General features: G+C 43.7%; 1 protein-coding gene across 1 annotated transcript in view; it reads right to left on the reverse strand.

Annotated features, from left to right (window-relative positions):
- Positions 1–12,227, reverse strand: part of mrps18a (mitochondrial ribosomal protein S18A) — a 120,872-nt gene that overhangs the window by 98,835 nt on the left and 9,810 nt on the right. Inside the window, exon 3 of the mRNA XM_068027909.1 lies at positions 4,161–4,268. Coding sequence (XP_067884010.1) covers positions 4,161–4,268 — 108 coding nt within the window. The remainder of the gene's footprint in view (positions 1–4,160; positions 4,269–12,227) is intronic.

Raw genomic sequence — 12,227 nt, forward strand, 5'->3', positions numbered from 1 at the left:
CTGCCACCTATCTGTCCATTCCACCAGCCTGTCTATGCCCTCTTCAAGTCTATCACTATCCCCCTCACAGTTCACAATACTTCCAAGTTTTGTGTCATCTTCAAATTTTGAAATTGTGCCCTGCACACCCAAGTCTAGGTCATTAATACATATCACGAAAAGCAACAGTCCTAGTACCAACCCTGAGGAACTCCACTATATATCTTCCTCTAGTCCGAAGAACAACCATTCACCACTACTCTCTGTCACTCAGCCAACTTCTTATCCATGCTGCCACTGTCCCTTTTATTCCATGAGTTTTAACTTTGCTGACAAGCCTGCTATGTGGCATTTATCAAACACCTTTTGGAAATCCATGTACACCATATCAACTGCATTACCCTCATCAACCATCTGTTACCTCATCAAAAAAAATCAATCAAGTTAGTTAAACACGATTTGCCCTCAACAAATCTGTGCTGGCTTTCCTTAAACAATCCACATCTCTCCAAATGACTGTTAATTTTGTCCCAGATTATCGTTTTGAAAAGCTTTCCCACCATCAAGGTTAGACTGATAGGCTGTTGGGTTGTTGGGCTTATCCTTACACCCTGTTTTGAAGGGTGCAACATTTGCAATTCTCTGGCATCACCCCTCTACATAAGGAGGATTGGAAGATTATGGCCAGTGCCTCTGCAATTTCTACCCTGATTTCTCTCAATATACTCTGATGCATCTGATCCGGTCCGGATGACTTATAAGTACAGCCAGCCTTTCTAACACCTCCTCTTTGTCAATCAATACACCCAGTAGTTAATGGTAACTCTATTGTTTCTTAGCTCTAATCAAATAGATTCGGTCCTTGACCCCCCTAGGACATCCTCTCCAGCACTGTAATGTTCTCCTTAATCAATACTGCCACTCCTCCTCCTTTCCTTCCTTCCCTATCTTTCCTGAACACCTTGTATCCAGGAATATTTAGTACACAGTCTTGCTCTTTTTTTCAGCCAGGTCTCTGTTACCGCCATGACATCATACTCCCACGTGGCTATTTTGAGGATGTAACTAGCAGAACAGATAAGGGGGGAACCAGTGGATGTGGTATATTTGGATTTTCAGAAGGCTTTTGATAAGGTCCCACACAATAGGTTAGTAAATAAAATTAGAGCACATGGAATTGGGGTTAATAAACTGGCATGGATTGAGAATTGGTTAATCGACTGAAAACAGACAGTAGGAATAAATGGGTCATTCTCAGGTTGGCAGGCTAGTGGGTGCAGCAAGGATCAATGCTGGGGCAGGGGGCATCCAGCTATTCACAATCTGCATCAATGATTTGGATATGTATATTTCCAAGTTTACTGATGACACAAAACAAAGTGGGAATGTGAGTTGTGAGAAGGATGCACAGAGGCTTCGGGGGATTTAGACAAGCTAAGTGAGTAGGCAAGAACATGGTAGATGGAACATAATGTGAAAAACGTGAAGTTATCCACTTTGATAGGAAAAGCAAAAATACAGAGTATTTCTTAAATAGTGAGAGGTTGGGAAGTGTTGATATCCAAAGGGTGTCCTTGTTAATGAGTCACTGAAAGCTAACATGCAGGTGCAGCAAGCAATCTGGAAACAATATGGTAAGTCGGCCTTTACTGCAAGCGAATTTGAGTAGAGTCATAGAGAGATACAGCACTGAAACAGGCCCTTCGGCCCACCGAGTCTGTGCCGACCATCAACCACCCATTACAGGAGTAAAGAAGTCTGGTCTTGGTGCAATTGGTACATTGGTGAGGCCGCACTGGAGTACCGTGTACAGTTTGGTCTCCTTACCCAAGGAAGGATATTCCTGCCATTGAGGGAGTACAATGAAGATTCACCTGATTAATTCCTGGGATGGCAGGATTGTCCTATAAGGAGGCTGGGCCTGTATTCTCTAGAGTTTAGAAGAGAGGTGATCTCATTGAAGCATATAAAATTCTTCACGGTAGATGCAGGAAGGATGTGTTCGCTGGCTGCGGGGGGGTCGAGAACCAGGGAACACAGTCTCAGAATAAGGGGTAGGCCATTTAGGACTGAGATGAGGAGGTATTTCTTTACTCAGAGGGTGGTGAATCGTTGGAATTTTCTACCCCAGATGGCAGTGGAGGCTGAGTCATTGAGTATGTTCAAGACAGAGATCGGTAAACTTCTAGATATTAAAGGCATCAAGGAATATGGGGATAGTGCGGGAAAATAGCATTGAGGTAAAAGATCAGCCATAATCTAGTTGAATGGCAGAACAGGCTCGAGGGGCCAATTGGCCTACTCCTGCTCCTATTACCTATGTTCCCTTCTATTGCTATACTCACTAGCACGAGATTATTACCTTTGAGGTCCCGCTTGCTCATTTCTTTCCTAGCTCCCTAAAATCTGCCTGCAGGACCTCATCCCTCTTTCTACCCATGTCATTGATGCTGATTGGTGTACACAGGTGAAATTAGACACCAAACCACATCAGCAGTTATTGAGACAGGTAACCAAAAGCTTGGTCAAAGAGATAGATTTTAAGGAGCATCCTAAAGCAGAGAAAAGTGGAGAGGTGCAGTGGTTTAGGAAGGGAATTCCAGAGCTTAAGACGGCTGAAGACATTTCTTAAAAGAAAGACTTGCATTTATAAAGCATATCATGTTGTTGAGAAATAGTGTTGTGACCATTATGTAACTAAATGCAACAGCCAAGCTTCCTTAAAGCAAACACAAGATGAAAGAACAGTCAATGTGATTTATTTTTCCCATTGTCACTAGTTGAGCGAAGAGCATTGTCCAAGATACCAGGCAAACCCACTGTTGCTCCTCTTGCTACTGCCACAATACCTTTTGGCATCCGCCTGAGCGGGGCCTCGGATTAACTCAGAATTGATTCACACTCCAATTTTGGCTCACTGTATTTGCAGCAGCCTTCTGAGCGCTGAGTGAACACTGCATTCTTGGCCATGATGTGCTTCACATCCAATGGTCAGTGAAGTCTCTGCCTGGTCTGGTCAGTGAATGCTTGAATAGCAATTAGAATGGCCATCAGTTTTGGAGATGGGTTTGGAGGAGGGATCCGTTGAACATCATGGAGATCTGGCTATATCACAGGCTCAAAGAATGATTGCAGCACAGAAGGAGGCCATTTGTCAATCGCGTCTGTGCCAGCTCTCTGCAAGAGCAACTCAGCTAGTCCCACTTTCTTGCCCTTTCCCAGTAGCCCTGCAAACTTTCTCTCTTTGGGTGTTTATCCAATTTCCTTTTGAACGCTACAGTTGAATCTGCTTCTCCCACACCCTCAGGCAATGAATTCCAGAGCCATTTGCTGGATAAAAAGATTTTTCCTCATGTTCTATTAGATGTGAACTTAAGTACACCCAAAACTCTTAAGTTCTTTCAAACCACATTATTAGTTTGACCAAGGTCAGGTATGCCCCTTGGTGCAAATACAAGGGGGTGTGGGGGGGCTGGGTCAGGGGGTAGTAACGGAATCTGAGGTCACTGTGCCCAGTTTCAGATGTCTTGCTTTCGAAAAGATGTGTAGCAATAGTGAGGTTGCAGAATTGATTCAAGATGGAGTGTCAGCCTAGTGCTCAAGTCGTGGACAGATCTCAAAGCTTGCACCTCTGACCTACGGACGGGTGTGAGATAAGCTGACACACATTCTGACATATCAATGCTAGGGAATGGACCACTTTTCATTCCGTGCACCCAGCATCAGCATTAAGCATGCTCAATATGACCCAACAATGTTCCTCGGTCCCAGTCTCCAAGGAGCACTTCCTAAAAGCTCGGGATAAAACTGTTCCCATTCTCACACCATCCATTTACTGGCAAAGTTACCTAAACTCATTTCACATTGGATCCTTACTACTGTATTTTACATAATAAACAGAAATCACAGCACAGTTTAACAGGCCATTCAGCCCAACTGGCTTAAGCCGATGTTTAGATTCCACAGGAGTCTTCTCCCACCCAACTTCATCTCACCCCATCTGCATGTCCTTCTATTCCTTTCTTCTTCATTTACTTATCTAACTTTCCCTTAAAGGCATCGATGCTATTTGCCTCAAATACTCCAAAGGTAACCACTCTCTGGATGGTTGTAAAAATGAAGGCCATTCATTAAAATACCTTATTACACAAATGAATAATTCCTTAATGCAGTGTACTTACTGTGAAGTTATATTTATGCTTCAGGTTCCATCTGCAGATTGGACACTGTCCTGAAGGATTTGGAGGTTCAGATGCTACTGGAGAATTCTCGACTTTCCTTCCTTCAATCTGAAAGCAGAATTGACGAGTGTGACCATTACAGAAGATGAATATGGCATTTCTATTGGTCAGTAATAATCCTGAGTTCAAAGGCCTCCTCCAATAAAACTGAAATTTGCCCAACTGCAAAGGAAGCAAAAGGACGACATGGACCAAATATAGTCTGTCAGCATAATCCTGAAGTTCTGAATGTGACTTTACAGCAATTCTTACGCCCAAGAGTCTTGAGAGTTACAGCTGATTCTCCAGTACAAACATGGCAAATCTGTAAGATTAGTAGCAATGCCATAATTACAGAACCATTTCCGCAAAGTAAATGCAGGGGAATGGGGGAAGGAGGTGAAGAGCCATAAACCTGTAAACAGCAGAAGGGCAACAGAGGCTCTGCCTGGTCAGGTCAACGGAAAAGCCAAATTTAGACGCACTTAGGTTCAAAAAGAAGTGAAGGTCATGGACAGCATATAGAAGAGCCTCAACACGACCCCTGGGATGAGAGGCTTTAAGTTAAGAGAGATGCTAGAAAAACTGAGGCTCTTATTGCTCTCGCCACATCCTGAGATCCACACTCTGCCAAACGCCACCACATGTACACACTTGACCTCTCTCTCCAGAAGCACCGCCTCTCCCTTTCTCAAAGCTGTTCTGCTCTGCAGTTTCATTTCATCCTTCGTCTTATCCGACGCATTAACAAAAAACTTTTTCTCTTCCTTTCAGGTGTTAAAGAAGACAAGCTCCAGCAGCTCATGGGTACCAATGCCCCTCCAGATCCTTCTTCCCCTTCACTTTCCTCTGACCCCATCCCTTCTCCTAATCTGACCCCTTTCCACGTATTCACAATACCCTCTGTCCTTCCCCCCCCCTCTGATGCTGAACAATCTGTACTTAACAAAGGACTGAGTTTAATTAAGATACATGTGAATGGCCTACTCCTGTTTCTGTGACAAAAAGAATGAAATGAGACATAAGAAGCATTTTGTTTTTACCCAGCTAGTTGCCGGGACATGAAATGCCCTACCAGATAAAGGGCCGACAGAACCATATCCAACCCGAGCCCGACCTGGCCAGAGTCCTTTGATTTTCTCCCACGTCTGACCCGACCACTGGAATAAAGTTGATCATATTAAAGAGGTTGTGCTCTACCTTGGATGGAATCGCTCACTGCAGACTAGTGCGGAGTCCAAATGCACGTTTCCTGCCTTGACGTCCTGGCTGTCACCGTGTCTGACCCGGCCCGACCCAAGCCCGAATGCCGGACCCGGAAGAGCGACCCGACACATGTCGTCAGGCCCGGTCAGGTTGGGGTCGGGTCGCCATGCTCTACTATCAGAAACAGTGTGGAAGCAGAATCCATAATAGCTTTTAAAATTGGAAAAAGAAAAAATAAATGGATATGGGGAAAGAGAAAGGGAATGGCTGTGATTGTATGATGCATGTCAGGTGAATTCTTCAAGCGAGAACCAGGCCAAATACAATAAGTTGAGAGGGGAAGTGAAGAGGACAATAAGACTGGCAAAGAGAGAATATGAGAATAGAATGGCAGTCAACATAAACCAGAACCCAAAAATCTTCTACCGGCATGTAAATAGTAAATGGGTAGGAAGAGGTGGGGTAGGGCCTATTCGGGACAAAAAGGTGATCATATGCTGAGAGGCGCAAGGCGCAATATTTCAAACTTTACCAATGATAGCAAACTTGGAGGTGTCACGGACAGTGAGGCTGATACAAGTCAACTGCAACACAACACAGATGGGCTAGCAGAATGGGCAGACAAGTGACAGATGTAATTTAATATAGAGAAGTGTGATATGATGCATTTTGGCAGAAGGGATCGAGAGAGAGACTAAATGGCACAGTTCAAAAAAGTGCACATATACAGAAGGACCTGGGGGTTCATGTACATAGATCTTTGAAGGTGGCAGGACATATTGAGAGAGTAGTTAGCAAAGCATATGTAATCTTGGGCCTCATAAAAAGAAGTATTGAGTACAAAAGCAGGGAAGTTATACTGAACCTTTATAAAGCTCTGGTTAGGTCACAACGAGAGTAGTATGACCAGTTCTGGTCACCAGACTTTAAGATATGAAGGTCCTTGAGAGGGTGCAGAGATTTACCAGAACGGTTCCAGGGATGAGGGATTTTAGCTACAAGATTAAGATGGAGAAGCTTGATCGTTCTTGGAGCAAAGGAGATTGAGGAGCGATCTGATAGAGGTATACAAGATTATGACAGGTTTAGATAAGGTAGACAATGGAAAGCCATTCCCATTTGCTGATAGCACAAGGACTAGGGAACATAGCTTTAAGATTTTGGGCAGTAGATGCAGGGGGAATGTGAGGAAGAACTTTTTTACGCAACGAATGGTAATGGCCTGGAACTTGCAGCCTACGAGGATGGTGGAAGCAGAGACGATGAATGATTTTAAAAGGAAATTGGATGGGTACTTGAGGGAAATAAACTTACAGGGCTATGGGGATAGAGTGGGAGAATGGTTGGATTGCTCGACATAGAGCCAGCATGGACTTGATGGGCAAAATGGCCTCATTCTGTGCCGTAATGACTCCATGACTTTTAGAGAGCTAGCACAGACATGATAGGATGAATGGCCTTCCTTTGTGCTGTCAAATTATTATTTTTTTTTAAGAGATACAGCACTGAAACAGGCCCTTCAGCCCACCGAGTCTGCGCCGACCAAGAACCACCCATTTATACTAACCCTACATTAATCCCATATTCCCTACCATCTACCTACACTAGGGGCAATTTACAATGGCCAATTTACCTATCACCTGCAAGTCTTTGGCTGTGGGAGGAAACCGGAGCACCCAAATTCTATGCTTCTACAGTGGGGTTGCTATTTCTGGATGGATGAAATCAAATAGACCAAAGGATCTTCTTTATTCAAACCTATCTTGTGCATCACAAGGATTCTGAAGAACACTTATGACATCCTGCTCGAGACCCTGAGGAGTAAAATGTGAAATTAAATCTGAGGTCACAATCAAACACAACTCCTTTTCCTTCTCTCCATCAATATCACGAGCAATGTATTATAACTTCAAGATTCATAATCCACTTTGGCCGAGAGACTCTAAACAGTTCCTGCCACATCCGCTTCTTCCACAGCGCTTTATCCTGCATTTCAGCAATATTCTCCTCAAATTTCAATTTTCACTTCTTCCCACCTTATTCCATTCTTCACAATCTACAGTTTCCCTCTTAAACTAACTTCAAACCAAAGAATGTCACGTACTTTTGTTCATTCTGAAACCCTTCAGTCCTGCCTCAACTCCTTCGAGTCACCCAACTTTAAATCTCCTGGTGTTTCAACACACCCCTTTCCCACCTCACAGAATTCATCTGGCCAATTGCACTGTTCTTCCAACCTTGACAACTCTCCAAAACCTTTCATTTTTTGCATGGCAACACAGACGCCTTGAAGAGGAAGCTAGGGAAGCACATGAGTAAAAGGATACGTGGACGAAGAAGGCTGGGAGGAGGCTTGTGTGGAGCATAAACGCCAGCATGGATCAGAAGGGCCGAATCGCCTGTTTCTGTGTCATAGATTCTATGTCATTCTAAGTAACTTCAAGTCTTTCAGCTGCATCTTTCCTATTCGTCACTACTTCAATGCTTACTTTCTGCAATGATTTCACTCTTCACGTGCTGATTGGGCTGGCACTAATCCAGTATACTTTGCTATTCCGAATAACTCAAACAACATGTCTACATTTCTCTGATCGTTCCTGGAATTCAGTTAATCTCCTAGACTACAGCTTTCAAACTTCTGTCAAGGCAGGCCCCACCAAAAATAAAACAGCACAGGAGACAATTCAGCCCATCGTGCCTGTGCCGCTCTTTGAAAGTACTATCTAATTAGTCCTACTCCTTCGCTTTTTCCCCATAGCCCTGCAAATGTTTTTGTTTCAAGTAAATTTCCAACTAACTCCCTTTTGAAAGTTACGACTGAATCTGCTTCCATCACACAAGCAGTGTATTCCAGATCATCATAACGCTAAAAAAAGTTATCCTCCTCCCATCTTTTGCCAATTTTCTTAAATCTGCCCCTCTGCTTATTGTCCTCTTACCAGTGGAAACAGTTCATCTTACGTTGATGCACAATGTTCAGTACCATTCGTGACTCCAGACATTGAAGCAGTCAGTCCATGTCCACATGCAGCAAGACCTGGACAACATTTAGGCTTGGGCTGATAAGTGGCAAGTAACAGTCGCACCAGGCAACGACCATTGCCAATAAGAATCTAACTATCTCCCCTTGACATTCAACAGCATGACCGTTGCTAATCCCCCACCATCAACCTACTGGGGGTCACCATTGACCAGAAACTGAACTGGACCAGCCACATAAATACTGTGGCTACAAGAGCAGGTCAGAGGCTGGGAATTCTATGGCAAGTAACTCACCTCCTGACTCCCCAAAGCCTGTCCACCATCTACAAGGCACAAGTCAGGGGTGTGATGGAATACTCTCCACTTGCCTAGATCAGTGCAGCTCCAACAACACTCAAGAAGTTTGACACCATACAAAGCAGCCTGCTTGATCGGCACCCCATCCACCACGTTCAATATTCACTCCCTCCACCACCAGTGCACAGTGGCAGCAGTGTGTACCATATACAAGATGCACTGCAGCAACTCGCCAAGCCTCCTTTGACAGCACCTTCCAAACCCGCAACCTCTACCACCTAGAAGGATAAGGACAGCGGACACATTGGAACACCACCACCTGCAAGTTCCCCTCCAAGTCACACATTATCCTGTCTTGGGTCTTTATCACTTGTTTCTTCACTGTCGCTGGTCAAAAACCTGGAATCCTTTCCAAGCAGAACCATAAGTCTACCTACACCAGATGTACTACAGCAGTTCAAGGAGGCGGCTCCCCACCAGCTTTTCAAGGGCAATTAGCGATGACCACCAAATGCTAGCCTTGCCAGCAATGCACACATCCAATGAAAGAACAAAAATAAGTTACTCAATCAAAGCACCTCATAATTTTGAACACTTCTATTAGCCTAACCTAAGGAGGAGAATAGGGAGGAGTCTGGCAACACATTCCTCTTCCTCCACCCCCTCGACAGTGCCCTTTCACCTTGATTTTTAAAAAAACTTGAGAGACTGAGATAAAAACATACAAACACAGGAGTAGCTTGGACTTGGCTCACGTAGCTCTACGGACTCCTGGTCAGAAAGTAAGAAAAATCTGATTGTTAGACGATCCTTCTCTCAGTGCTCGTCTTCAATCTCTCTTTCTCCACCATAACGTTATTTCCGCTTTCTCTTAATTTTATCTGTATACACCATTGCAGCCACTTCTTCGCTGTCTCCTTCCTTCAAAGTTCACCATGCTTAGGTACTTTAGATTGATTCATGGGATAATAGGTTGTCCATTTAGGAGCGATTTAGTAGCATGCATGGGCCTATATTTTCTGTAGTTTAGAAGAATGAGAGATGATCTCATTGAAACATATAAAATTCTTGGCGGGTTTGACAGGGTAGATGCTCAGAGGCTGTTTTCCTTGGCTGGCGAGTCTAGAACTAGAGGGGGGAGGTAACAGTCTCAGGATAAAGAGTCAGTCATTTAGGACAGAGATGAGGAGGAATTTCTTCACTCAGCGGGATATAAACCTTTGGAATTCCCCACCCCTGAGGGCTGTGAATGCTCAGTCAATGAATATATTCAACACTGAGACAGACAGATTTTGGATAATAAGTGAATCAAGCAATATGGAGATAGAGCAAGAAGACGGAGTTTAGATAGATGATCAGTAATGATCTTATTGAATGGCAGACAGGCTCGAATGGCTGTATGGCCTACTTCTGCTCCTATTTCTTATGTTCCCTGCATCTTCACTGAATTGAAATGAAGATTTTTTTCCATCAATCCTATCCAGGATAATCCAACTAAGATAATTTAAACCAATATTTTGCAACAGTCTTCACGGCGGAGGACACTAGAAAAATCCCACAGATATCAGATAAGCAAGGAGCTAATGGGAGGAAAGATCTTGTAACAGTTTTTATCACGAGGGACGAAGTATTTGACAAACTAACGGGACTAAAGGCAGACAAATCACCAGGACCTGACGGCTTACATCCAAGGTTTTTAAAGGAAGTGGCTGCAGAGATAGTGGAGGCATTGGTCGAAATATTCCAGAACTCACTGGATTCCAGGAGGGTCCCAGCAGATTGGAAAACCGCTAATGTGATGCCCCTATTCAAGAAGGCAGACAAAAAGCAGGAAACTATAGGCCAGTCAGCCTAACATTGGTCATTGGGAAATTGCTAGAGTCCATTATTAAGGAAGCAATAGCAGGACATTTACAAAAGCTTAACACAATCAAACAGAGTCAACATGGTTTTGTGAAAGGGAAATCATGTTTGACAAATTTGCTAGAGTTCTTTGAGGATATAACAAGCAGAGTTGATAAAGGGGAACTGGTAGATGTAGTGTATTTGGATTTCCAGAAGGCATTCGATAAGGTGCCACATAAAAGATTATTGCAAGGTATTGGGGGTAATGTATCACAGAAGACAGAGAGTCGGGATTAATGGGTCTTTTTCAGGTTGGAAAGACGTAACTAGTGGAGTGCCACAAGGATCAGATTTTGGGTCAAAATCCTGGAACTCCCTTCCTAACAGCAATGGACTGCAGCGGTTCAAGAAGGCAGCTCACAACCACCTTCTCAAGGGAAATTAGGGATGGGCAATAAATGCTGGCTTGGCCAGTGTCGCCCACATCCCATGAATGAATTAAAAAAAAGTTCTAGGACCTCAATTATTTACTATCTATATTAATGACTTGGAGGAGGGGGCAGACTCTAATATATCCAAATTTGCTGACGATACAAAAATAGGTGGGAGGGCATGTTAGGATGAAGACATAAGGAATCTGCAAGGGGATTATAGATCGGTTGAGTGAGTGGGCAAAAACTTGGCAGATGGAGTTTAATGTAGGAAAGTGCGAGGTCATGCACTTTGGTAGAAAAATCAAAAGGCAGTCGATTATTCAAATGGAGAGACACTTCAAAATAGTCCAGCACAGAGCAATCTGGGTGTTCTTGTGCATGAAACACAAAAAGTTAACATGAAGGTGCAGCAAGTAATTAAGAAGGCAAATCAAATTTTGGCCTTTATTGTTAGGGGGTTGGAATTTAAAAATAGGGAAGTCTTGTTACAGCTGTACAGGGTGTTGGTGAGGCCGCACCTGGAGTACTATGTACAGTTTTGGTCCCAGTATCTAAGAAAGGATATAGTGGCATTGGAGGCAGTCCAAAAGAGATTCACTAGGCTGATTCCTGGGATGAAGGGGTTGACTTATCAAGAACGGCTAAACAGGTTAGGCCTTTACTCATTAGAGTTTAGAAGAATAAGGGGTGATCTTATTGAAATGTAAATGATTCTGAGGGGACTTAGGGTAAATGTTGAGAAGATGTTTCCACGAGTGAGGGAACCTCGAACTAGGGGACATTGTTACAGAATAAGGGGACACTCATTTAATACTGAGATGTGAGGGAATATCTTCTCTCAGAGCGTACTGAATGTCTGGAATTCTCCACCCCAGAGAATTGTGGAGGCCAGATCACTGAAAGTATTTAAAGAGGAGGTAGACAGATTTTTAAAATATTGGCAAGTTGAGGGCTATGAGGAGCTGGCACTAAAGAGGAGTTGAGATCTGGGGCAGATCAGCCATGATCTGACTGATTGGTGGGGCAGGCATGAGGGGCCGAATGGCCTACTCCTGCTCCTATTTCTTGTTTTCTTATATTATTAGAACATTACAACTCCTTACAACCCTCACATTGAACAACTTGTCCTTCATCCCCTCTCACTTCCTTCAAAAAGGCGTTGCTATGGGTACCTGCATGGGTCCTAGTTATCCTAGGACCTCAAAGGTAGTGATCTCAGGATAGTCAGAGTAGTCAGAGTAGAAATAGCAGAATATACTGGATG

Source organism: Heterodontus francisci, chromosome 3 (assembly GCF_036365525.1).
Source record: "Heterodontus francisci isolate sHetFra1 chromosome 3, sHetFra1.hap1, whole genome shotgun sequence".
Lineage (NCBI taxonomy): Eukaryota > Metazoa > Chordata > Chondrichthyes > Heterodontiformes > Heterodontidae > Heterodontus > Heterodontus francisci.